General features: G+C 44.6%; 2 protein-coding genes across 2 annotated transcripts in view; one reads left to right on the plus strand and one right to left on the minus strand.

The window, feature by feature from the left end:
* LOC307090012 (rho-related GTP-binding protein RhoN-like) overlaps positions 1 to 11,514 on the minus strand; it is a 23,557-nt gene extending 12,043 nt beyond the window's left edge. Inside the window, exons 1-2 of the mRNA XM_079756537.1 lie at positions 11,216 to 11,514; positions 10,513 to 10,600 (exon numbers count right to left, since the gene is read on the minus strand). Of these exons, the coding sequence (XP_079612663.1) occupies positions 10,513 to 10,600; positions 11,216 to 11,320 (193 nt within the window). The 5' untranslated portion in view covers positions 11,321 to 11,514. The remainder of the gene's footprint in view (positions 1 to 10,512; positions 10,601 to 11,215) is intronic.
* A 1,140-nt stretch (positions 11,515 to 12,654) lies between these two features.
* On the plus strand, positions 12,655 to 27,083 carry LOC307090170 (synaptic vesicle membrane protein VAT-1 homolog). The gene is made up of 7 exons (XM_079756744.1): positions 12,655 to 12,703; positions 13,338 to 14,129; positions 19,146 to 19,353; positions 22,229 to 22,399; positions 23,208 to 23,297; positions 23,393 to 23,631; positions 26,096 to 27,083. The coding sequence occupies exons 2-7, from the start codon at positions 13,722 to 13,724 to the stop codon at positions 26,291 to 26,293; spliced, it is 1,314 nt and encodes a 437-aa protein (XP_079612870.1). The 5' UTR covers positions 12,655 to 12,703; positions 13,338 to 13,721; the 3' UTR covers positions 26,294 to 27,083.
* The last annotated feature ends 614 nt before the right edge of the window (positions 27,084 to 27,697 follow it).

A 27,697-nucleotide genomic window follows, 5' to 3' on the forward strand; every position in this document is an offset into this window, starting at 1 on the left:
ATGACAGTCTCAGATATTTCAGAAACATTTTACTGGAAATGTTAGAGAAACTTAATTTAGCTGGCCTTGTGCCAAGCTTGCAGTCACGCGTATAATTTGGTGTTGATCCATTTGAGGCCAATTAAAGTATTTTCACTTTGAAGTCAACAAACTTCACCCGAGTTCAAGCTCTATCCACTCCAACGCATCCAAGGGAGAGTACTGAATAATAAGTGAGTGAAATGATAAGCAACATGTCCTTATGTTTTTACATTCTAAAAGGAGATTTCTTCTTCTTTATTTTTTGGGTTTCGCCTATACGCCGTTTGTTTCAGAGCCGAGGGCGGGTCAAACCAATGCATTCCCAGTCAGAGAGGGAATGTTACATAAGCAGGGCGGTGGCGCACCGTCTCGCCAATTAGGGTTTAAAGGGCAACCAATGGAAAACCAATGTCTGCCACAAACCGGAGTTGAATACATTTAGTTTGGTTGAAAAGCACTGTGACCTCTAAAGAAACAACATTTGTCAGTTTATTTCTACAATGGACTCCTCGCTTCGATTTGTTTGCTTGAAATATTACCAGAGATGGGACAAAGTCACTGTTTGGCAAGTCCCAAGTCTTAGCAGTCAAGTCTGAGTCGAGTCCCAAGTCAAGACAGGGAAAGGCAAGTCGAGTCCAAGTCAAAGTCACACCAAAGCCAAGTCGAGTCCAAGTCCAAGTCCCAAACTTTTTCAAGTCTTGAACAAGTCATCATGTTTTTTTACTTAATAATGTCATTATTACGCTATTGATCATAATTTCAACATATCACTCTAATGTACAGTCATTTCTTATCAACACAGTTATAATATGTTCATTGTTTCTGTCTTCAAATGTGTTATGATATGCGCATGCGCCGAAATCGTATGTTTTTAAAAGTAGGCCTATTGGCCTAAAACGTAGGCCAATAGGTCGGTAAAAAACGCCCAGTCTGGCAACACTGCTGAACGTCCTCACCTCCAGCGTCAATGAGACCAACTGAAACGAAGCCAATATGAAACTTTAACTGTGATTCTGAAGAAAGCATAAATTATATCAAAATTCAGTTTAGATATTATTGAAGATACAAGTGTGTAGATTTGTTAGATTTTTTGAACGAAGGTAAATGGTTGAACAATGATTTAGTTACGATGTCTTAAGTGTCAGAGGCTGGCCAGACAGCATCAATGGGACCAACTCAAAACGCAGCTGATATGAAACTAAAACTGTTATTCTGAATAAAGTATAAACGATATCGAAATTTCGTTTTGATATTATTGAAGTGTAGATTTGTCTTCGCTCGCTGTTTTTTTTTATCTTCACGGAAGTGAATGCGTCTTGGGTGTCTAGCCCTCTAGGCGGGAAATAGGTTAGATATCTAAAACAATAAATGTTTTTGACTCAAGACATGTCGAGTCATTACAAGTCAAAGAGGCAAAGTCCGAGTCAAGTCTCAAGTCAAAAGCAGTCAAGTCTAAGTCAAGTCGCAATTCATGCGTAATTTTGTCAAGTCGAGTCTGAAGTCATCAAAATCATGACTCGAGTCTAACTCGAGTCCAAGTCATGTGACTCGAGTCCACATCTCTGAATATTACCCTTGATTTACCTGGCCGCTAGCAAAAAGCAGCCGGGCACTGAAGATGAAAACATCAATATGTGGTTATTGAGAGGTGGATAATTTTGTTTGGTTAACACCGAGCTTTTGCTGATGCTGAATCTATATCTTATCACATAGGAAATTAGTCCTCCATCGGACAATATGACCATTTTATGATCCATTTAATATTTAAATCCTCAACCCTCCTGTTCTTATTTTTGTTCAGCCCGACATTTCAGAGGAAAGGAACTACATTTCAAAATTAAAAAAAACTATTCAAACGATCAATTAGAAAATAATTATAATTCCTAATCAAACTGTCATAGGGAGTGTAGTTAAAACTAGCTGTACTGTGCTAGTTGTGTTGGACACCTTGATTATGATAATGACATAGTTCTCATATGTGACTTAAACAATTCTAGTCAAACACTAGTACAACTATTAGGGTGAGAGAGAGAAAATTCATTCCACTCATATTTGACATTTGATTGTCGACCATTAGGTTCAGTGACTATTATTGGAATCATAATAAAATATGATGGGAAAAAGGTACTGATAAAGTTTCATTTTCATGTTTTATGGAAAGTTGTTTAATCTGACCCTGTGCCTTTGAACAGTCATGCCATATATACATCAGTTGCCCTTCAAAGGAAAACAAACCTTACCTTTAAAACCCAAAGGAGTAAAAGATAAGATGTACTTAATTGATAAACCCCAGCAGGATGTTAAAGTGTCACAGAACAATGTTCACACCTTAAAAGGAATTAATACAGATGTATTTATTTTTATAATAAAAAACTATAATCCCCAAAATATAAACCCAATGATGATGTTCCACATCCAACCACCAACATTCTTTCCACTGTATCTGTAACCGGCTTAAAGCTATTAACCCAGAGACTGGCACACTTGTCTTTGGAGTTCTCTACAGAGTGTCCGGTCTTTAAGAACCACAGCACAGCCCCCTGATTGTGTTCCCCCTGCCCCAGGACAGACCCAGACCCCAGACTACAACGCATTATTCAGGACCAGCGCGCTACTCAGAGATGTGGTCAATAAAGGACTCCACACTATTCAAATGGCCTGTTGTAGTCTGTGCCCAGGCACAGGAAGGAAAGAGAGTTTTGTTTCATTAAGAGGATACGTGGTAAACAATGGCATTATAGTCTAATTAAGCAACTCTTTTTTCAATTAGTACTTGTCACAATATCGTCATTTTGCAGAAGATCTTATCTGAGGTGACACATTTTTATTTTTGTCGTTATGGAGCAGGCAGGGGCTAAGCACCTTGCTGGATCATTTCTACAGCAGACTAGGGGGCCTGGGGACCACGGAATTATCCCCCATGCTTTCAGGTTGGGGTCAAGCACCCTTACCGAATCAACTACACTATATACTATTGTACACACACTCACTCACTCACACAAACAGAGGACAGTCTTCAGGGGACAGCTCATGGCTGAGAGAGAGAGCTGATCCACATTCGGAGGTAAACAGCACTATCAGAAGCTAAGGTCTATACCTCCACCTTCCCCCTAACATTTGTACCCTCTTGAAAACAGATATTAATACGCCCACTTCCAGGTCGTTAGAAGGGGCCGTTCGGACATGTGCGAGCAAATCCAGTCCCATCTGCGGCCCCTCTGGAGCCCCTCTGGGACAGGCTGGACCCGGAGAGACAGGCTGCCGTCTGCTCAGCCCTCGGGCACTGAAACCCTAGCACTAAGCCCTATGGCCACTGCTGCCTTCTACCGTACCCTGGTGCCTGAAACCATAGCCATACTGACAGAGACGCTGCAATGGCCTTTGGATCGAATGTCAATGTCGCTGCCATATTGGAGACGCAAAGCCTGAAGGTGGGAAGCTGGCGGGGAGTCCGAGGGAGTCAATCTGGGTCTAGAACCGGTCAAAGTAGTCAATGCAGGGTTTATATATGTATGTCTTTGCATAAGAAGGGCAGACCCATATCACCTGCTTTTGTCCCATTATGGCACTTCTGCGAAAAGGATCTTTTGGATTTAATTATGTTGGGTAATTCCTCTGTATAGAAAGTGTCGTTGTGGTTGGATCTGAGAGAGTGTCCTAGGGAAAGAAATTTAGTTTTCTGAGAAATTAGTTTTTTCTTATCTGCCTTTTGATATGAAAGCTTTTTTGCGTGTGTTATTTATTCAGCTGGTTAAAGAACTTCTGACCATTTTTAGTTTTTCATGGCAAAATAGCCCCTGTGTACAAGAACTGACTTTTACTCCTCCTGCTCGCTCAATATGTGTGTGTGTGTGTGTGTGTGCGTGCGTGGGTGTGTGCGTGTGATGCCAGGCCGACGTGTTGCTCCACAGGGAGTCTCTGTAGCCCACTGTTCGTGTGTGAGAGCGTCTTCCTCAAGTATTTTTCCATCCGCCCGCCTCGGTCACTGACAACAACATTCAGAGGTCACATCCTGTTTATCAGGGAAATATTTTCCATTTTTAACCCAGCGCTGGTTGTTTGTTGCTGAGCAAAGCCAGCGGTGGTGATTCGTCCAATCCTTGGGGTTCAGTATTTCAGTTCTGCTCTAATGTTAACTGAATAGTCTTTTGTTGGTTAAATGTTTGGTGACTACAACATGGATGTCATCGGGTCATGTGAACACCGTTTGGCATTCCTTTTCATCCATAGTCTAATACAGCACCGCAGTGCATACCTTCTTAGGATTGGAGGCCCCAAAGAGAATTGAACCCCCATCCATGGCTAAATTAAATTTGATTTAATTGAGGGAGAGGATCCAACAATGAACAGAACATGAGCTTGGTGTTTTCGCTGTTAGTCAAGGCCCCAAAATGAACATGAATATGACTATGTGGCTCATGGCTATTAATTATAGGAAGATAGATTACCCTCCTTCAGATTGCACATGCATCAGCTCAGGTCAAACATTCTAGCCCAGGGTCTATGAGCGTCCATATGAAACAGGACATGCTTTAGGACCCAGCAGGGGCTGAGAGGAACAGGGTAAGCATGTACTATCTCTGATGGAAACATGCAGTGCCTCCTGTTAGATTGGTATCTGTTTAATATGCACCCTGAGGCATCGCCAGAATGAGGAAGCTATTCAATAAATGCTTGTCTGGATAGTCTTTGTTTGAGTTCACTTTCTTTTCCGTGTACATGATATATGCAAAATATTTCAGAAATAATTGTATTTCCTGTTCAAGTACTTTAATTGAACTGTGTACAGTTTACTGGCAAATAATTCCTGCTATACTAATCAAACATACCCTACAAACCAGATGCTATTTGGCTAAGAGATCACGCGTGAACAAGTCATTGGAAACGCATTATAAGATTTCCTTGTTGGACTCTTCAACCTGCTTCCTGTTTTCTTAATTTCCAGGAAATGCACCTGGCCAACAGGTTGGGTTCAGGAAAGAGAAACGTAAATACCCCAAATATATATAGGAATGTGGACAGGCTTTAAATCTCTCTACATTAATATGTATTTATGCAGGCCCTGGGGCCACTGTCTCTTGGCTGGAATTCAAATGAAGGCTGCACTTATATATTTATATATATATATATATATAAAAGCACAATGATAAAGAAATGCCACTTCTGAGCACTTCAGTGTAACCAGCGTGTAACTACACATTCTCTCATTTAAATTAATAAGCAGACACCTGGCCTTTTGCATGCACAATGAGAAACCTTCTATTAATGCCATGTGACATTTTGACATTTTGGTAGCTGATCTACCCAATAACCTTACACACACACACACACACAAACACACACACACACACACACACACACACACACACACACACACACACACACATACACACACACACACTTTAAGATGATAAAATCTTTTAAACAATTGATGTGTTCTTAAATATTTAAAACCTTGTTTGATGAACGAGTGCTCTTCCTCTGTATTGTTGAAATTGATGCCAAAGTTAAAAACGACTATTTGGCGTGACAGTATCCCTATTCCATATGATGATTACAATCCATTTCAAAACCAAGCCTAAACCGTGGTAGTGTCCACCCAAATGTATCATGGATCCATCAGTGGTGTGTACCAGTTGGTCCAATCCACTGGGTAGGGGGTTCTGCTGATCTACCCATCATGCATCTGGGTGTACACTCCCACTTGTGATTTTGTGTCAAATATTATTTTGAGTGCATGGGTATGTCTTCTATGATCTTGAACATGGTATTTAATTGTGTCACTGTTACTAATAGAACACTGTTCTAGAAAATTACTGCTATAAAACCCAATGTTTTGCCAGCCTCCACCAACCAGTCTGGTAACGTCTCTACCCTGGGGTCTCCATGAGGGCACGCCAGCGACGTGAGGGGTCTGCTAGAGGGGTCTGCTCAAATGAAAGTTCAGCTCAGTTCTTCAGTTGATCTGGGGGGGGGGGGGGAGGTTTGTTGTGGACACGCCCCAGCCATAAGGTCAGAGGGCAGGGCGTGAAGAGGTCAGGTAAATCAGACCCGCCAGCCGCTTGTCTCCGTCTCTGAGCTCTGGTAACCGCGGCGAATACACTGCAATAATGTGATGTTGTCAGGAAGTCAACACACCCCCTCTGCATGGCTTAACAGCAGTGTGCATATCATCATACCTCCTCTCAGCATCTCTCTCTCTCCTGCTAATTCTCCTGTGCTCTGTCCATCTGTCAGTCTGTTTTCTTTCTCTTTCACCCTTTCTTTCTCTCTCCTTTTCTCTCTGTCTCCCAACCTTTTTGCCTCCATCCTGCTCTCTCTCTCTCTCTTTCTTATTCTTTGTCTCTCTCTCTTGCCTTCTTTGAATGGAAAACTGCCGAAAAATGAACGGCACAATGCAAAGGCCTACAAAACTTGTATTTTACTGGAAGAAATGAATGAATACTAATATATATTTCCATGTCACTACCCAACATCCCCATTTTGTATGATCTTATTCCTGGTTGGCTTGTGATTTTCTTTTCATGCAATATTGTTTTACATAACTTATCTGGCAAATTTAAATAGTCTGAGAGAGTTGGTCATTTGAAACCACAGAGTAGAAGTTCCGGAACATCCTGGCTCCAGAACACGAGGAGAGTTCCATAATTTTCTTGGAATGACTGCAGCAGCACAGAGGCAGTTTCTTGCTCGAAATTAAATTGTTGTGTTAGAGATTGACCCCCTCAGGTCTAGCTGTGATTCATGATGGTGTGTGTGTGAGTACGGGCATCTGGGCATCCGCCCTGAACATCAATCCTCTTCATCCCCCGTCGCGGCTCAAACTTTAACTCACATTGCAGCCATATGGTCTAGCTGGAGCCCACACCCCTCTGAGCTGCTCCGAGCCAAGAGAACCTCACATCCAAACCGTTGCTATCGGAAACCTGAAGCTAGGCTGCGCTAGTAGCTTCTGTCTGCACAAGGCGTCTGGCAGGATGCAAACAACAGGAAGTAGATCGGAATGAATTTGAGTATTCACGCAAGTGTCTGGAATCTGAATAATTAGGGTGTGTGTATCTGCTGTGGAGCAAAGCACACATTTGCTACAGGGCTCACACGTACAATAAAGTTAAATTACTTTAAACCAAACATATGCTTTGATCTTCTCAACAGAATCTCCTTCTACTACCATGAAGGTAATGGAACCTTTGACTGCACCATGTGTGTTTGATGGAACATTAACAATGAATGATGGGAACCAATCCTCTTCACCATTACAGCCACAGGGGCCTTCAGATGAACCCCTCAGTCCCTGAAGCCCCGTGTCCATGATCTGGGCGGCATGCGGCTCAGGAGGTAGAGTGGGTTGACCTGTAGCTGGCAGGTTGCTAGTTCGATCCCCGGCTCCTCCTTGACGAGAGTCAAGGTGTCCCTGAGCGAGACACTCCACCCTTACTTCTCCTGATGAGCTGGCTGTCGCCGTGCATGGTTTACACCGTCGTTGGTTTGTGAATGTGTGCACGAATGGGTGTTGTTGGGCAATATTGTAAAGCGCTTCCAGTGGCTACTGGTTAGAAAAAGCACTATATAGGGAATTATGCCCATAAGGAATGAAGGGCAACACCGATGCAGAGCCGTTTGGGACTTGTGATGGCCATTGGAATTCAGCCTCTCGACAATGCAGGGGGAAGCAATATTGTAAAATAAATTGAGAAGGAACACACAGGGGATAGTGCAAAATAGGTGGACAGACTTAAGAAGATGGCAAAATAAAAATACAACTTACATCTTACTAATGTTAATAACACTTGTGTTCCCCTAGTGATGACGTCACAGTCCCCTTCCACAATACGTTAAGTTCACTACCTAAAGTATTTGGGGGTTTGGGGGGGGGGGGTGTCAGCGAGGTCAGTCTTGCATTATAGATAAGAGAAGAAGAGATCCTTAGTGGATCTGGGAATCCATAAATCACTTGCACAGCGCAAAAGAGAGAGAGAGAGATAAAGAGCGTTTGAGTGTTAGTGTGAGAGCTGTGCTGATTCAGGTCTGGGAGGGAGATGGTCGGGCAGGGCATCCCGTGGGAAGGAGGGAGGGGAACATAGGAAGAGGGAGATATTCTAGACCATTGATTTGGTTGGTTTGCTCTTCTAATGGACTCTAGTATTTGGCCTCTCAGTGCTCGGACCAGCTGATGTTCACCCTGCTGTTCCCTAATGTAACACAGCACGCAGTGTGTTGATGATGAAGATGCAGCCTTTATTCCATTCATCCGTCTTGCCTCCCTATCTCCCTCTCTCACGAGCTGCATGTATCTCAGACTGTTGTTTATTCCTTGTTTTCTAGCCCCTTTTTCCCGCCATGTTCTTTGAACGTCTTATTATCATGCATCTCAAGTGTGTGTTGACATGCAAGGTTTATACCTGCATGGAAGCTTATGCATCCCCCCCTTCCACACACACACACACACACACACACACACACACACACACACACACACACACACACACACACAACACACACACACACACACACACACACACACACATTCTCACTCTCCTACACTCCAGATCTCCCACACACTCTCTCTGACACACTCCTCACACACACACAAAAAAAAATCTTTTACGTCTAAGTGAGGTAGGTGTGTGTGTATGTGTGTGAGTGAGAGAGAGATGTGTAGGTGTGCATGTGAGTGTGCACGCAGCACCACTTGTACTCAACAACAGAAACAGGAGGTCGAGCAGGTCCATAGGGTTGCTAGGTTGATCTCCGTCCCCTCTGGCAGCAAAAGTGTCAACCTGCCCCTGAGCAAGAAATCCAATTCCTGAAGTTGCAACTTTCAGAGAGTATTTGACCTTTGAACTGGAAACAATGTGACCTAGTGTCGCCTCGAGGGACAGACCTGACACTTTTCCCACCCTAAGCCAAGTGCTCTTTTAAGTTCTCCTCCAAACTTTGTTTGTTCAAACCTTCAAGTCAACGGAACACATTAGTTGTGGAGTTGGGGAGACTATTTTCTCCCTTCTCACTTGATTACCTCTGAGGTAAAGAAGTCAATGTGTCAAAGCGACTTACAACAATTCATGCACACATTCACACACCAACAGCGGAGTCGACCACACACGGCGAAGGCCAGCTCGTCGGGGGCAGTCTCGGTGAGGCGTCTTGCTCAGGGACACCTCGACACTCCGGGGATCAAACTAGCAACGTTCCGGTTACCAGTCAACCCGCTATACCTCCTGAGCTACTGCTTCCCCGTAACAAACCCCACTGTCGGCGGTGGGCCTCTAGTCATCCTGGTACCGGAAGGCAACACCTGCCCTTTAACCTGCTCCTCAATGACCTGCATTTTAAACCATTCACTTAAGTACCATCGGACAAAAGCATCTGCTTAAATGACTCATCGCCTCGCCGAATTTAAGTGGAGAACTATGTGCTATGAGCATAATGACGGCCAATTGGGACTAGTCCGTTTAGAGGCTTTCACTGCAGTGACAGACGGACGGACGGATCGATCTCGTCACCATTCATACCAGCCATGTTCTCAGAGGAACACCCAGCGGTGACGCCAACAAAATGGGACCTCGTTCCACTGGGTGTTGGAACGAAAGTAGCCCAATGTGTGTGTGTGTGTGTGTGTGTGTGTGTGTGTGTGTGTTTGGGTGTGTGTGTGTGTGTGTGTGTGTGTGTGTGTGTGTGTGTGTGTGTGTGTGTGTGTGTGTGTGTGCGTGTGCGTGTGTGTGTGTATGTGAGTGTGTGGGTGAATGTAATTGGTGAAAGGATTGGGAGAATGCAGAAACCGGCGATGCCCCCCAGGTGTTGTTCAGAAGGATGAGGGCCCCGCCCTCAAAGCATATGATAGGCCCGCCCGACCAAACCGGGAACACGACAAGCCTCTGCATGGCTTGAGATCTCTCCCCAGCCCGTCGAGCTGGTCTGTCTGTCTCCCCGTGAAGGAGCACCCAGTACGTTCCTCCGCCCTGGTATTTCGTCGTTAAGGCGTTGTTTATAGAAGTGGAAATGACTCGAGAGGAGAAATGCCAAGAGCGTTAAACTGGCTGTCCTCCGAGAGGGGGAAGTTATAAGCTATATAGGCTCAGTGATTAGAACTGAAAGAGATTTTTATTAAACGTATAAACACAATAACCACTACCGGTGAGTTTTATAGACCATGGAAAACGACGGTCATTTAAAGTACAATAAAAAACAGGAAAATACAACATAATTTTACATTGCCATCGGCTTCCTGACGGTGATTTTATGTCGTGCTAACGCTTAGGACGATTAGCATTGTGTTAAATTACGGCGGGCGGCTTTAGGACCCGTATTCAGCCCCCTGCTCCACACAGCTGGGCCTCTCTCTCTCTCTCTCTCTCTCTCTCTCTCTCTCTCTCTCCCTCTCTTCCTCTCCTCCCTCTCCCTCTCTTCCTCCCCCCCACACACACCTGATAATATCGTAACGTGCAGGTGTTAACGTCCAAACAACGAAATCTAGGCGAGGCCGCTTACCTGAGGTGTCCCACATGTTTAACTCGATCCTCTGCTTGTCGATCTCGAAGCTGGCCGTGTAGTTCTCAAACACCGTTGGCACGTAGTTCTGAAACACACATACACACACACACCCCAAGGCGGAGGGTAAGTGTTTATGCCACCAAATGTCCTCAATGTGTCCTATTTTCACTCCTGTTGTATCAGTTGTAAATCGTGTTCGAGCCATTACAGCACTATAGTCTGAATTATAATGTAAAAACGCCCATTTAACACATCAAGTATTAAAGTCAATACGATATGTTATCAATCCATTTCTACATTGCATATCGACGCAGGCTTTTTCCAGATGTCCTATAAACATGTATATGTGCATTTGGCAATACGTTTTTGGTTTGATCCAGTCGATAGGCTACTGTAGATTACATGTTATTTAGTCATCTTTCAGGACTAATGACAACTTTATTTTTTTCTAATTTCCAATAAAATAAAGCAAGGTTGGTCTGTTATTGGTTCGGAGGCAGAAATAGATACGTAGGACTTGTACTCCTCGTAGTTTGTTGACTTTAGGTGTCCAGATCATCAGTGAGACCTGCGCCTTTGCGCAAGCGATGCGTAAACGGCACATTAATACTCCACCATTAGACGTTACTCAATGTTGGTTTTAGTCTTGTTGGCTGATGTTGAATGTTTATGTATCAAGTAGTATCTTCTTAGTTCTTACCTCTGGGTACGAGTCTTTCGCAAAAACGTGAAGGAGCGCCGTTTTTCCACATTGCGTATCGCCGACGACCACAATCTTACACCGACTCACTCCCTTCCCCTCCATGGTGGCCCTTTTTATGAATGATTATTATATACTATAATGTTGCCTCCTTGACACTTAGCTCTCTACAAACTCGGATAGTTCCCTCTTAGTGTGCATACAACAACAAAAATCGCCTATAAATCCAGTGGGTTTGATTCAGAACTTTCATTAGGCTGCTGTGCGCCACCTCTGGGCTGCATGCTGCACGCTGCTGTCCGCTGCGTGTTGTGGTCTGGTGAGGGCTGGTCTGGGATTTCATCTTTCGTGTGGATCCGCCCTCAACGCCTAGGAAAGCCAATCCTTTGGGTTATACGTCACGTCAACTGCATTCAACCTGTAACAGAGTGAAACTGAGTTCAGGTAGACCTGCATTGTTATAAAGTGAAATTGCAAACATAACACATTGTGTGTGTATGTGTATGTGTGTGTGTGTGTGTGTGCGTGTGTGTGTGTGTGTGTGTGTGTGTGCGTGTGTGCGTGTGTGTGTGTGTGTGTGTTTGTTTGTGCTCCCTCATGAGTGCGAGCGTGTGTGAGCGAGGCTTCCCCTTGCATTTGGCTCAATCTAGTGGTCAAAGTATCACATTGCACGACTGAAATGCTTTTGCACTACTGCATTTATAAAAGCATATCCAGGTGATCTTGTGAAGCCTTCACTGAAGGGTTCTTATTTAAGCCCTATTATTTTGTACAATATTGACCTATAATGATAGGCCTACTTATTTGGCTGTACTTCAGATAATACACATTCACAAATAGGGGAGTTGAATGTTTTCTTTGATTCTAGATTTGGAATTTAACATTTTATGATTATGTTAGACTCATGGTAGACAGGGTGGACCCTTTTCAAAGAGAGTTGACAGCACTCATTATTGCTCTGCTACTTTTGTGTACCAGGGCACGAGAAGTTGACTTTTCTTCACTGGTTTAGTCTGCTGCCCTTGCCCTGGTACATCAAGTAGCAGACCCATAGTGTTACGGGCGACAACTGTGATTGACCCAAGATGATGCCTCTGTTAACAACAGTCTGTTGCCATGCAGACCGAAGCAGTAGGGCTAACCAACCAGAGCTAAATCATTGACTCTGTTTAGCTTAACCGACTTAACAACTTATGAATGGAATGTGTTTCAGAGCAACACGCAAGCTCACCACGACGAACGAGTACTTAGTTTACACGTGTAGGATTTAAGAGTACTTTCTCTAACCCCGGTTTGTGGACGTGCATACTTCTTATGGGTTCAGAGAGACGCTCCAAACGGGCCCGACTGAAGGCTGAGAGGAAGTGATGGGTGAAGACCACGAATCTTCACCGAGCTTGACGTTTCATGTCCTCAAACTGAGGGTCACAACTTCCTCTCAGACGTCACCCGGAGGTCGCAACCTCGTTGCGGTATACAACATACAAGGTTAGTGACTGGGGTTTTACAGTAAGGTTCCAGTAAAGATAAAGCATGTGTGAGGTTTAGGGTTTGATGTCTGAGTTTTAAGGCTGGTATGTATCGGCCCTGCCTGCTGTCCATATGCCTTTCTGGTTCATCTGAGTTATTAATAGATGAGTGCGATGGGAGGTCAAACCCTATTTGAGGAATGAAGAAAGATGATGGTGCAGAATGCATGCGTTATGGTTTCCATTGTCCGTTTAATGTTGTCTTAGTTTTGAAAGTTTAAAAAAAGTCTGTTTGTGTGCACCCACCCACGCACACAAACACACATGCACACACACACACACACACACACACACACACACACACACACACACACACAAACACACACACACACACACACACACACACACACACACACACACACGGAAAATAATAGGAAAACAATAATATCGTCACATAATCATTAAGAAGTTCCCAATAACAAATATCATTGTGCAGCTCAAACTTTGTGGGTGCTTGCACTCATGCAAAACGTTTCAGTGTCCATTTCTTAGCAGCTGTTATGGTAGATGTGTGGGCCAGTTCATGTGGCCAGGTTCATAAAGTCATTTTGATGTAAAATAATAAGTCACGGCCACTGGGGGATTCCTCGCAGACTTTTCCACCACCAAACCACCTGTGACGCCAATTCCTGCACCACACGATCCTGATCTTCCTGTGGGGATCCACCGCTCCGGGTTTTGACGACCACCACTCCACTCTCTCCAGCTCATTTGGTCGCGATGCCAGAAAGCAACCCAAATCAGTCCGCTACTTTCTGACCAGGGCGCACACATTCCTCCTATTCCTTCGAGCAAATGCGCCTTCCCACCAGTGACATCTCAACACACTTTTTTGGTTTGCACATCCACAGAAAAGGCTGTGTGTGAGACTGTAGTTAGTGTCTACTTTTAAAGCTACACTATAGTAACAACCACACTCACTGACACTACATCCCTACAGCATATTCTTAAATAGTCAAAGGATATTGCCCTGCATCATGTCGAACGAGGAAGCACCGATCCAACAACAGCAAGTTGACCTGGAGAAGACCCCAGAACCTGCAGAACCCAAACCCGCAGAACCCCACCCGGCTCCAGCCGAGGAGCCCCAGCAGCCAGCGGCGGCGCCTAGTGCTGACGATGCCCAAGAAGAGAACCACACGTTCCGCGCCCTGGTCCTCACCGGCCACGGGGGCTACGACAAGATCAAGCTCCAGATCAAGACCCAGAGGATGGCGGCGGGGAGCGGCGAGCTGCTGGTCCGGGTGAAGGCTTGCGGGCTGAACTTCGCCGAGCTGATGGGCCGCCAGGGGCTGTACGACGCATTGGCCTCCCCGCCCGTCACCATGGGCATGGAGTGCTCCGGAGTGGTGGAGGCCGCCGGGGAGGAGGTGGAAGACAGGAAAGTGAGTCTGGATCAATGTTATTGTGTCGTGTTTGTGTAGTCTACATTTGCAAGTTATTCTCTGGATCAATGTTTTTGGGTCATGTTTTTGTAATCTACATATACAACAGATTTTCTGGATCAATGTTATTTTGTCATGTGAATATAGACTACATATAAAAGTGGTTTTAATAATGGAAAAGTGGAAGACATTGTGTGAAAGTTCAACTAGGTTCTGTTAGAAAAGCTGGATGAAAAGTAGTACATGGAAGAGAGCAGCCCCACCCAAACATCCATCTGACTGATCGATGGCTTCATGGTGTGTTTGTGGTCTGTGTAATGGCTTAGGCAGTAATACTTGTTGCACATTTCTCCTTAGACTGCAGTCAGCGTTTCGAGAGAGTATTGAGTCTGCTTTTTTTTCTTTCTTTTCTGCTGGATAAGACTTTTTGCAGCCAAGTCGGATGTTGTGCTGTTAGTGTTACTCAGCCTCTTCTCACACCCAATCTGCCTGATGCAAACAGACTGATCTTAACTCAATGTCTAAACACCCTCTGTTAAAACCAAATATGTCTGCTGTAACGCTGTTATAGTCCTAATCATTGTTGACACATTCATTATTTTTGTGAATGACAGGATAATAGCTTCAATTCAATTGTGTATATCTTTATGAGCATGTCTCCACAATTTAAAACCGTGTTTATGTTTCGATTCATCGTTTTATACGCTCAATTATGAATTTAGCATTGTTATTAAAAACTAAATGATGAATTAATCATTGCTATAATTTATTAATAAATATTAATAGCAAGTGCGCATCATCACAGCCAGAAACAATCACCGTGATAAAAGGTATCCAAGATTATTAATTAGCCAAGAAGTGGTTAATCTGTGGCGCTATAATGCAATGATCAGTAGGGGTCGGTCGAATTAGTTAGTCTAGTAATTGAAAAGCTCCGGATCAGCTCTGCTACAGACTTGACCTTTGAATACATAATAGATCTATGTTTTTCTTTTCAGGTGTGCCTGCGTGTGCGTGTGTGTGCGTGTGCGTATGTGTGCGTGTGTTTGTGTGTGTGTCCATTCCTTTCATCAATTTCTACATTCTGCATTATGCATTCATGCATGTATCCGTCCTTTGTATCCAAGGCATCTTTGTATGAATTCAGATGTGTCCTTAAGGAGCAGGTAGGGCTGAGCTCTAATGGGGGGGGGGGGGCGTCTTGCTCTAGGAGGCTGACAGGGAGGTAGGCTGTGGACATTGGGTTAGGGCCCCAATCGATTGCCCTAACCTAGACTATCCGGGCCATTAGAAACAGACATATAGTAGTCATATAATCAAATAGTCACTGGCAACTAGGTTTTTATCCCCCAAGCTATTGTTTGGAGCCTCATTGTCAGCTTGGAATCCCCCCCTCGCCTCTCTCTCTCTCCTATATTTCATCATCATCAACCTTCACAAGACTCTTATCGCCGCCTTCTTCCTCTCCATTTATCTCTCTCTCCCCCTCTCTCTGTCCCTCTCTAGCCCTCTCACTCTCTCCCTCCCTTTCTCAGTCCCTCTTTTTCTCTCTCTCTCTCTCTGTCCCTCTTTATCTCTCTCTCTCACGCTCTCTCTTTCCCTCCCTCTCTCTATCCCTCTTTATATCTCGCTATCTCTTCCTCCATCACTCTCTCTCTCTCTCTATATATATATATATATCTCACTCTCCCTCCCCCTCTCTGTCCCTCTTTATCTCTCTCTCTCTCTCTCCCTCTCTCTGTCCCTCCTTATCTCTTGTGCTCTCCCTTTCTCCATCTCTGTCCCTCTCTCTCTCTCCCTCTTTATCTCTGTCTCTCTCTGTCTCTCTCTCTCTCTGTCTCTCTCTCTGTCTCTCTCTCTCTCTCTCTCTCTCTGTCCCTCTTTATCTCTCTCTCTCACGCTCTCTCTTTCCCTCCCTCTCTCTATCCCTCTTTATATCTCGCTATCTCTTCCTCCATCACTCTCTCTCTCTCTCTATATATATATATATCTCACTCTCTCCCTCCCCCTCTCTGTCCCTCTTTATCTCTCTCTCTCTCTCTCCCTCTCTCTGTCCCTCCTTATCTCTTGTGCTCTCCCTTTCTCCATCTCTGTCCCTCTCTCTCTCTCCCTCTTTATCTCTGTCTCTCTCTGTCTCTCTCTCTCTCTCTCTCTCTCTGTCTCTCTCTCTCTGTCTCTCTCTCTCTCTCTCTCTCTCTCTCTGTCCCTCTTTATCTCTTGCGCTCTCTCTTTCTCCATCTCTATCTTTCCCTCCATTGTCTCACTCCCTTCTATTCCTCCCTCCCGGTCCCGCTGTCCTTCCTCACTCCCCTCTCCTTCCTTCCCTCCTTGGCCCCCCTGCTCCTCCTCCACCAGGGGTCCTTGGAGGGGAGCGCTGCATTCCAGCTCATGTTGTCATGAACAGCTGGGCCCAGACACCCCATGACCCTAAACTGCTCCATTGGCTGCTAGTGACTTCTAACTAAACCCTTTACATTTACCAACTTGTTGACAGCTACATTGGACGTGTGTGTGTGTGTGTGTGTGTGTGTGTGTGTGTGTGTGTGTGTGTGTGTGTGTGTGTGTGTGTGTGTGTGTGTGTGTGTGTGTGTGTGTGTGTGCGTGTGTGTTCGTTCGTTTTGTGTAATGTTTGTGCATGCATAGCTGTGTGGGTTTATGTGTGCGCCTGCAACAGGAAGTGAATCTGACCTGGTGATGCTTAAGCCCTGGTAACAGGAAGCACTGGCTCCTTCTTCCAACCATTCACATCTCTTTCCTGTGGCCTTGGTGTGTCAGCCAGTGGAGCTTGATTGGTGATAAGTTTATATCGGTGTTATTGTAATATCACTATGCAGAAGAGGTCATGCTACATGTTCCATGAGTCCATTGTGTTGTGCAGGAATGTACTCAAGTTCCGTTTTTATTTGAATATTTGAGATTTTTCATCTGCCTTCAGTAGATAAAAAAAAGAAGTGCCTAGTGGCGATGTCTTGAGCTTTGTCTGTTCAGTGGTTGTTGACGGTGTGTGAGAGGCGGTTAAAGATACTGATGGTCGCAAGCCTTTCTGCTCGTCTTAAAAAACTGAAATATCAACTGGTGAATATTTTTGTTTGTGCCTTTACTGGTCTTTTCCACTATACTATACCGGCACCATTCGCTCCGGTTTGGTTCTCTACGGCGCAGTGTCCCAGCACGGCTGGGATTAGCATGGGATTAGCATTTCCATTACAACCGGGCTTCCCACTTGAAGGTGTGTCTTTAACTGAAGACACACTTGTCTTTTCATCATGACACAACACTCACACTTTTATTGCCTATTTAGTTTTATATCATAGCCCACCATGAAATTGCATTGTTTTGTTATTTGCATTATCGATATGAATTTTATATATTTGGGTTGTATTAGATGGATGGCGACAAACAATGATATCCGCGATGATGAGTTCAAATTGAATATATATCAATATTCCCTGTTTTTTCGCTTCCTAATTTCAATAGCTCATCGAGAGACTATTTATTGAATATTAGACCTGTTTACAAAATGTCATTGATGTTAGGGAAAAAACGTGTTCAATATATGTGATCTACTAGTGTGAAACATTGTAAATGTCCAGTCTTTTCAACAAGACTAATCCGAACCAAATCTTTGCTATTTCAGTGAGCTGATTTGTTTTCTGCAAGAGAATATCGTCAAACTAACATCACCGTGGTGCTTATATAGTCGTAGGAATGAACAAAAAAAGAATTAAAAAAGAAAAAGAAAAAAAAGAATCAAGCGGTTGAGAACTCAAGCAATACTCTTTGTGTATGGAGATGCCTCTCATACATAAGAACATACAGTCATACAGAAAATCGTATTGTTTCCACATATCGACTAGCTACTCTTCCGTACTCTGAGTTTAAACAATCTGTGGTGCCATCTTTCTAGACGTGTATCAAAAAGAAGCAGTTGTGACAAATAATGTACTGACACTGACTTCCTATTGGCCAGTCTGACAAATTGCTTCATTGTACAGCCCACACTACAAGAGCTTCAACAAAAATATCCACAGAGACCACAAGGGAAATATCAATGAAAATGCTCAGACCGTGGTTCTGCCAATGTATGCTGCTACCGTAGTGCGAATCAATAGCATAGTCTATCGAATCGTGCTGCCCCAGCAAAAAATGCTTCCTTATGTGTTTGGTAGCTTATTTGATCTGTAGACCAAGTGCCTGTTTCAAACGATGCTCCCACTAGGCGCAGACTGGATCTGGAAGAGGGGGATGCAATCATGGGGGCTCTTGCACCACACCACCAAATCAGAGCTGGCAACCTTGTGATTTCGTACCGAAGATTGCTTTGCGACGCCAATTCAGCCATGTATTGCATGTAGAGTATGCCTGGTATTACAATACAGACAGAAAGACATAAGCAGTCGACAGACCTATCAGATTGACAGGGTTAATTTGACCCCAGGGTGAAATTCGGATCTAATGGCCATCTGAAGGGTTGAAGGTCTACCACCGGACATGTTCAGGGTCTCGTTGACTTCCTTCATCTAACATTGTCTTGAATAAAATATGAAGCGGCAACTTATCCTGAGGACATCATCTGCAGACTGAAGCATCTGCAGACAAGGCCAGGCCTGGCGAGAAAACACTTAAATCTTTATCGACGTCGGCAGCAAGAAGACTGTTGGCATTATAATGTTGGCCTCATTGTTTGAAGGATAACAATAATATCCTCACACATAATCAATAAAGTTGGCATTAAAGATATAATATGTAACATTTAGGCATTAAAATATTAACAAAATGACTAGACAGTTGTTAAATATTTGATTGAGTTGTGTACTTGTGTTTCCAACAATGTTCGATATTTGGAGGTTTTCTGCCTGAATCTCGTCAGATAGATTATAACCGGCAATGTTGGTGAAGACTACAACTCCCACGATCCCTCCCTATCTCCCTGTCCTCACCTCCCACCCCTTACTCCTTTTCCTCCCACATCCATCCCACCACTCCCCTCACCCTCTCCTCCCCCTCTCCCCGCAGGCCGGTGACCGGGTCATCGTGCTGAGCAACAGTGGCCTGTGGCAGGAGCTGGTGGTGGTGGCGGCTGACCAGACCTTCCTAATGCCCGACGCCATGAGCTTCCAGGAGGCCGCGGCGCTGCCTGTAAACTACCTCACCGCCCACATGATGCTCTTCGAGATGGCCAACCTCCGGCCCAGCAAGAGCGTCCTGGTCCACATGGCTGCAGGTAGGATGCACCGGGAGGTGAAGGGAGGCTAGGGTGCAGGGGAGACGTTGTAGAACGCTAGGGTGCAGCTCAAAAGGAAGGGAGGTAAAAGTCTGGGTAGAAAAAATGGTCCTTACTTGCGGATTGGTCTGTACACGGGAAATCCGTAGATCAGGCAAACAATCCAGCAGGGTGATGGCAAAGACATAATCGGGAGCAAACGGGCAGGAATCAGAAAACCAGGAACCATGAATAACACTAGGAAAATGCTGGGACGCTTGATACAGAGAACAAAGACGAACTGGCACAGAGGAAGGTAAACACGCTGACTAAAGACGTGTGAATGTGTGTATGAACTGTTGTAAGTCGCTTTGGATAAGCATCGTCTGCCAAATTCTGTAAATGTTTTATGTTTTATACTCGGCTAGGCACATGGAGGAGGTTATGGACACTAGGACGCAGCTATGAAGTTCTAGGATTTTATAGGACGTAATAGGAGGCTAGCTACAGGGAGCCGGTTAGAGGACAGAGAAGCCCGGCTCTCATGGTTCTCCTGCACTACGCCACTCCCTGCATAGCAAGCCACGGGCTTCAGGACAGACGAAACCCTACCCATCTCCCGCCAGAGACTGAAACTCATCTGTTCAGACTGCATCTTGGCCCTCGGCCCCAAACTAATTTCAAATATTGCCCTATCTCTTTCTTCTATGTAGCACTTACAGCAGTATGCTTATTCAATGGCTTTTTATGGACTTGCATTAATCATGCACTTCTTGGGTTGTGTCTTCATTATTGAATGCACTTATTGTAAGTCACTTTGGAGAAAAGCGTCAGCTCAATACATATCATGTAATGTAGGACTTGCGGGGTGACGATAGAACTGGAAATTGAAGTAGTGGTGGTAGTTCTGGGTTCGAAACCAACGTTTTGAAGTCAACCTTTAGGGATCCTAGAGCCAGAAGCCCATGCCTTCTTATTAATGACATACAAAGAAATCTCTTTGGGTGATAGTAACTGCTGCATGACTCAATTGTAAACTGGTAGGCCTGTAGTCTGCAGGTAGGAGGTCAGGCCAGAGGTTCACTTACACTCTGCCCATAGGCCCACTGAGGGTTTCAACAGCTGTTGCTTGATTTATATTGCTTTGTGCGTTACAGGTATACCAGAATTCAGGGACTTCCGGTGAACTTTAGATTGTGAACATTATACAAACAAACATAACTGACACCTCAGGGTGGTGTTTCCGCTTGGCAGAAATAAAGAGGATGCAGGCAAACCACATTTCTTAAGTGGTGTGTGTGTGTGTGTGTGTTTGTGTGTGTGTGTGTGTGTGTGTGTGTCTGTGTGTGTCTGTGTGTGTGTGTGTGTGTCTGTGTGTCTGTGTGTGTGTCAGTTTGTTAATACAGTATAGATAATGTACTCTTTCAGTCAGTTGGAACATGGCCTGGTTGAATGTCCTGCTCGTCAAGCCATTGTGGCCCCTCGAAGCACTTTTCCACCTAATGTCAAACACACTCCCTCCCACACACTCTTTCCCAGACGGGGCCCGGGATCTAACCAAAAGTCATCCACCAGCTGCGGCCCTACCTGCTCTATGGGTCTTATTCAGCTAGGGGCCGTCTTGGTAGTTGGGGGAGGGGAACTGAGGGTGGATTGTACTCAGGACAGCGTGGTCTCTCTTTTTGTTGTGTCATTTCTTCAAACAAATAAAACAGAGATAATGGCCTGAAATTATTCCAATAGCATCCAAATGATTTAATTAAAAGCATTAAGGGAAGGATTAATGAAAGGCAGGTTTCATGTTCCACTGTCTAATGCTTTCTGCTTCTCTAATCACGAGTCTAAATGCGGCCACTTGTCCACACATCAAGTGAGCTGCCAAGAGATCATAGGTGAAGATTTTTAGAGAGCCGTGTATGTGTGTTTGTGTGTGTGTGTGCGACTTTGTGTGTGTGTGCGACTGTGTGCGTGCGACAGTGTGTGTGTGTGTGTGTGCGTGTGTGTGTGTGAGGCTGTGACTGTGTGTTTATGTGATTGTGTGTCTGTGTGTGTGTGTGTGCGACTGTGTGTGTGTGTGTGTGTGGGTGTGCCTGTGTGTGTGTGTGTGTGTGTGTGTGTGTGTGTGTACACCTTTGATAGCCCGGCCTGCTTGCAGTTCCTATGAAATTATTAATTATTATCAGAGGCTACAGTTGCTCTAGCAACCCTTGCCATTTGAAAGAAAAGGGCTGTTGAATGTTTAACTAAACTCTTATCTGGTCTACTTGTGTTCAGACTGGCTTTACAATGCCAGTGCTGTCACAAATACTGACTCATACAGGTATTATGTGCCGCCCAACTACCATCTTTAAAGAGTCACTACAGTGTGCGTTATACGAGTGTGCTGCCCCTACAGGCGGATACCGCTCAGCGATTTACCAATGCTACACAATGAAAAAGATGGAATTATGTTTTTGACATCCGTTGACTGGTTTGGATTGAAACAGTTAGATTCTTATAAGGAAGCCCATTTAAAAGCCTATCCACGGTCTGATTTGCAATGTTCACTGGTGTTGTTCTCAAATTCTCCCCTTTCTAAAATCGCTCAGCCCATGTTGGTACTGTAACCCGATCCCTATGTCCTCCGCTTACCTGTAGGTGACCTTGAGCAAGACGCACTGACGCTCTGCTAATTCCTAATATTTTAACGTTCAAAGTGGTTGTTATTACAGAAACAGTCGATGTCGCAGACCCCGATTGTTTCACATCACGCGTATTTGGTTCACAACATGCTTGGCTTGTGTTAGAACACAACCGAGCGTGACCTCGTGTTTCCACTGCGACGACATGCCTCTTAACGCACCAGGAATGTCTTTGGAAGAGCGCGTCTCCCTAACACAGGCCTGATGGTTTGCAGGCGGCGTGGGCATCGCGGCCACCCAGCTGTGCCAGACGGTCCCCGGGGTGACGGTGTTCGGCACGGCGTCGGCCAGCAAGCACGAGACGATCCTGCAGGGCGGGCTGAGCCACGCCATCGACTACCGCACCAAGGACTACGTGGAGGAGATACGCAACATCAGCCCCGCGGGTGAGGAGCGCAGGGGGGGGTGTTGACATGTGGATGTGGGGGTCAGGGTACTGTAGTGGTTAGAGTGGGAGTGTGATCTGCTATACCCAACGCATCACACGGTGCACTGATGTAGCAGGAGGGGTTTGAGACTGGAGTCTGTGTTGTACTTGAAAATGCATTATTTTGCATCTGTCCCGACATGGCCTTAAGCTTTGGGCTTTCACTCTCAGCTTGCAAAGGGGATGGCTTTGATCCCCGATGTCTATCATTATTGGGCGAGATTCCCTCATCCCTACCTGCTTCTTAATTACATGGATCTGAACTTATTTTCAGTTTGATAAACTGTATAATCGACATGTACATCTATGGCGAAGTATATTTACGGCTCAGCATTTGGATAAAATTAATATTTCATGTCACAATTATTTTATCCAAAATAATTGCAATTCACAATATTATCACGATAAACGTCCAAACATGCTTAGAACTGTTCATATGGCACTAAAACATACTTGAATCACTTTACCATACATTTTGTTGGACAAAAGGTTTTTTTGGACAAAATGTACGTAAGTGTTTTTTTTTCTATTGCGAATTTTTCTATCTGCCAAGTTGATTTGATTTATTTCACACTTGAGTGAACAGGTTTTTTTGGGCACTAGAATATTTAATGATTAATGACAAATTTATTTATTTCCGGGGCACACAGGATCCAGGCCTAATAGTCACAACATTCACTCACAGTCTTTCTCTGTCTCTCTCTCTCTCTCTCTCTCTTTCTCTCTCTCTCTCCCTCTCTCTCTCGCTCTCTCTCCTCTCTCTCCAGGACTTGATATAGTGCTGGACCCACTTGGAGGCTCGGATACCAACAAAGGCTTTGGACTGTTAAAACCAATGGGAACCATCGTCGTCTTCGGTAAAACATGCACTAGTGAAACAAAAATCCCTCTCTCGCTCACTCTCTGAATGGCTTCTTACGTGCATGTCTCTCTCTTTGATTGGCTGCCTCAGGTGCAGCCAACTGTGTGACTGGGCAGAAGAAGAACCTGCTGGCCATCGCCAAGACATGGTACAACCAGCTGTCCATCAGCACCATGAAGCTGATGCAGGCCAACAAGTCGGTGTGTGGCTTCCACCTGGGCTACATGAAGGACTTCAGCCTCATCAGGAGCACCATGGAGACCTTGCTGGGCCTTTACGCCCAGGGGAAGATCAAGCCCCGCATCGACTCCACCTACCACTTCGAAGAGGTCTGAATCAAACAGACCAGAAGGCTTTTGTCTATGTTCTGTTTTCTTTATGTTGTTGTTGGTGAGAAACATTGTTTCTTTGATTATTTGAGAGATCGCGGAGAAGGATAGTTTAATTGTTCGGTTCTGGGTTTGAACCCTACTGTCAGCAGTCTACCTGTAGACTAGTCTACCTGTAGACTAGACTAGAACAGTACCTGTTCTTGAGCACAATTTGTAACTCCTATCTGCGATCTCTATGTGATCTAAAAGATTAACTGTAAATCTATGCAGATTCTTCCTTAATTACATTGTAATTCAAATGAATTCTGTACTTTAGTCATTAACTTATTGATGGTATTAAGATTAAGTTGACTCACAGCATGACCTGGTGCGATCACCATTACCGTTACCCTGATGGGTTGTGCTTTCGTTGGCTTTTTTTGTTGAGTTTTGGTTTTGTTTTTGTTTAAAGGGCCTCTATAGAGTACGCCATTGCTTCCTATCTTCTGAGTTGAGGCAGACCACTAGATTATGACCCAGACCTCATATGCAAACAGTTAAAAATAGATGAATAAACAAATGCAGTGAGCGATGGAATCAAAACAAAAGTAACAGAATAAGTAGCCATAAAAACAACATAATCAACCAATTTCTCAAAATTACAGAAATCTAATTTAGAGAAGAAATAATAATTATGAATATTATAATTATCTTATCTTCCTGATAACCTGCAATACCCTCGCGGACAACAGGTTGGTATAGACCAGTGCCAGCGGTGCCGGTAGCGTAGAGAGAGACCCACTGCGGTCGGAGCTGTGCAAGCGCCACGACGAGCTGGTTAGATCATGGCTGACTCCCTAGCGCACCCCGCTCCCCTCCCCCCCTGAGGCTAACTAATACGTACATGTGAGAGGTCAGCCGCACAGGCCGTCGCAGTCTGATGCTGGAGTCTGTCTGCGCTGCCTGTTTGTGTGTGGGTGTGTGTATGTGCGCTTATGTGTGTGTGTGCGCGCACGTGTGTGTGAGTGCGCATATGTGTGTGCGTGTTTGTGTATGTGTGTATGTAGTTGCGCTTGTGTGTGTGTGGGTTTGTGTGTGTGTGTGTGGTTGATTGTGTGTGTCGGAGCACAGTGGGTGCTGAATCACCTGTGTTGCGGATCATAGGAAATGCAAAGCAGAAAAAAACAAGTGACACAAACAACATTAGGGGGGGATGAGGAGCAGAGGTGATACACACATTCATTCATCCCGACCTCCATTAAGGAGACGAGGACCGTCGCCCCCGACAACGGACCGCTGGAGCGGTGGTCTCCTCTGCTGTTTCCATCACCTGCCGTCGTCTGACTCTCTCTCTCTCAGCGCCGACCCTCCCCGCGTCACACGGTTGTTCCGACAGCCGTTGCTAGGCGACGGTCGTTGTTGCCTTGGCATCGGCGATTAGGGGTGGGTGGAGGTGGGTGGGGTCGGGGGTGGGGGGATGTTTGCGGTTGAGTTCCCTGGGTGGGGGGGTTGGGAAGGGTGGGGGTTGAGTAAGGCTGCATGACTTGTTGCTCGGGAATCACATTGCCAGTGTTATCTCCGTCATCATCTTCTGCCTTCCAGGAAGAAACTGACACAAATAACATAATAGATGGCCTCATTTCATGGAAAGGGCCTTTTCTATGGTAATAGCTGGCTTCAGAAACAACATATTGTGCGGTGTGAAATGTATGCAGCAAGGGATATACACACATTACATTAAATACCATCATTCCACATTTTATATATTTACAGCGATTAAAATACTGTTGATTTAAGAAGCATTTAGCAACAAATTAATCGATTTACATAATCTTGCCTTTATTACCATCATCTATAAAACGTTTATTTTCATGTCTGCTTGAATGTCAGACTCGGTTGAGCAAAGATCTAGATTACGGAATCATGGTATTTATTAAATCTGTTCAAACACCTTCTTTCCTTCTTTAATCTTCGTCTTCACTTACAGGACGATGGGTTTTTGAAGCAGAATTTGAGGACTTGTATTTGATTTGAATGGCGTTCCGGTTGATGAAATATCCTTTATTAAATGAACGAAGGCTGACCATGGGGTATACGTTACAGGAAGTGGTGGACGCTAGGAGGTGAGATTGGATTTACTTGGAAGTCAATAGAAGAAGAGAAGCTGCATTTATTTTCCCTCCCTATTGACTTCCATTGACTTCTGGTTGAACCAAGAGGCCATTCTGAGGAGCGATGTGAATCTCTAACCAGTAGTGTCGCTTGTTTGAATACAGAGGAAGCCCTTAGAAACTGTAACTATGTCCAAAGGCTTTGCAAATTACCTTGACCTGACTGGATCTGACCAATCTACACCCCCTTCCCCTTGCTCTCTACTGCTTTCTCTCTCTCCCTTGCTCTCTCTAACCCACTCTTATCTGTCTTCATCTCTCATGTCACTCTGTCTCTCTTTCTTCTTCCCTCTCTCTCTCTCTCCTCAAAGGTGGCGGACGCCATGAGACGCATGCAAGAGCGACAGAATATAGGCAAAGTCCTCCTCCTCCCTGAACCCAAGAAAGAGGAGGAGAAGGTGCCGGAGATAGACGCAGAGAAGGAGGAGGAGAAGCCAGCCGAAGCCTCTGCCGGCCCCCAGGAGGAAGAGAAGGCCAAGCCAGAGGAGGCCAAAGAAGACCAGGGTTGAGAAGGAGAGTAATGGATGGAATGCTCCTCTCTCCACCCCACTCCTGGTGCTCTTGACTACCCGTCTGTTGAAGGGGAAGAATTTAACCCACGCCTGTATTTCTATTTGTCAGTATTTTACGAGTTCAGTTGCGTTGTAGTGCAATTTGTTTGTATTGGGTATTGTCCTGAAATACTTTGTATTGGTTGTTGAAGGAATGTTGGTGATAAATGAAGTAAGTAATGTCACAGAGTGTGAGTTTAATACTTATAAAATCTGGTGCCGTTTTGATGTTGAGCGATTACTGGAGATTTACCACTGTTGTTCACCTGTTACCTGTGATTCATGGTTTGTGTGCGCCTCCGGTTGCCATGTCAAGTTTTTCACTAACACAAGCGCAAATGTAATCAAAATACTGTATTCTCTCCCGCATTCACCGTTTTGACCCTGCTATTGTACTGCTTCATACCACTTCGAAATGCAACACCTGTGTTGAGAGAATGATCGAGGTATTTTGCCAGAAATATGAGCATTTAAAAACAACAGTGCCAAAGACAGATCCAGCATCAACATTGATAGATCGATGCAGGTCTCAATATGACTGACGTTGTAATGGTGAGTGTGTTTTGTGGATCTTTATTGGTATTAATTGGTGACGACCTGGATATTCTGTGTTAAATAGATGTACAAAATGAGTTGGGAGAATTGCGACGATGGTTAAAACCGGCATATTAATATGGTGTTACTTGAATCCACTTTATCTTGATCTGTGTATCATTACAAAGAGAAAGTTGTGTTTGAAAAAAGTGTTATTTTTTCAAGTTTTATGATTATGGAATTAAACTGAACGTTCAAGTGACTAAGCCACCCACCGTCCCATTTGTCCACCTGACAGCTGCTAAATCCAGATGTGAGATCCAGACAAAACAACAGGACTTTAACGCCATCTAAAGGAAGTTGTGGCATCCATGCAAAGGACCTCTTTCGTGACATCCACATCCAACTGCAAATTTCATAATCGTCATAGGTTTAATGCCAGCGATGATGTTAGTCAATTATGTCCCTTTTTAAACATCGATATAGTGGGACATTTTTCATGATTAATTATTTTCACTGTACCTTGGTAAACGATACATTTTAACGATGTAATGGAAAGAACAGTGCATTCACATGCAAGCAAAAATCAGGCTCACAAGCTAGCACAACAAGCTAAATTGTTAGCACAACAGAGTTAGGGTAAGGGTTAGCTGGGTAAGGGTTAGGGTTAGGGTAGTAGTCATCTTAGCAAAGTAGTCAAGAAGAGATTGAAACTTTCCCAGGCCCGAGGATTTAAACCACGCTTCGCGGCAAGTGGACAGGAGTGGGTGACGTAGCAGTTGGATGTATACTCACTAGGTGCGCAGATTTTCAGATGTCAGTGTTCCG

Source organism: Pollachius pollachius, assembly GCF_949987615.1.
Source record: "Pollachius pollachius genome assembly, chromosome: 19".
Taxonomy (NCBI): domain Eukaryota; kingdom Metazoa; phylum Chordata; class Actinopteri; order Gadiformes; family Gadidae; genus Pollachius; species Pollachius pollachius.

Excerpts from the sequence above, each read along its gene's own strand:
- LOC307090170 (XM_079756744.1), top strand. The coding sequence starts at position 13,722 with ATGTCGAACGAGGAAGCACCGATCCAACAACAGCAAGTTGACCTGGAG. Across the intron at positions 14,130-19,145 it reads AGGAGGTGGAAGACAGGAAA|GCCGGTGACCGGGTCATCGT; the intron begins GTGAGTCTGGAT and ends CTCTCCCCGCAG. Across the intron at positions 23,298-23,392 it reads GGGAACCATCGTCGTCTTCG|GTGCAGCCAACTGTGTGACT; the intron begins GTAAAACATGCA and ends TGGCTGCCTCAG.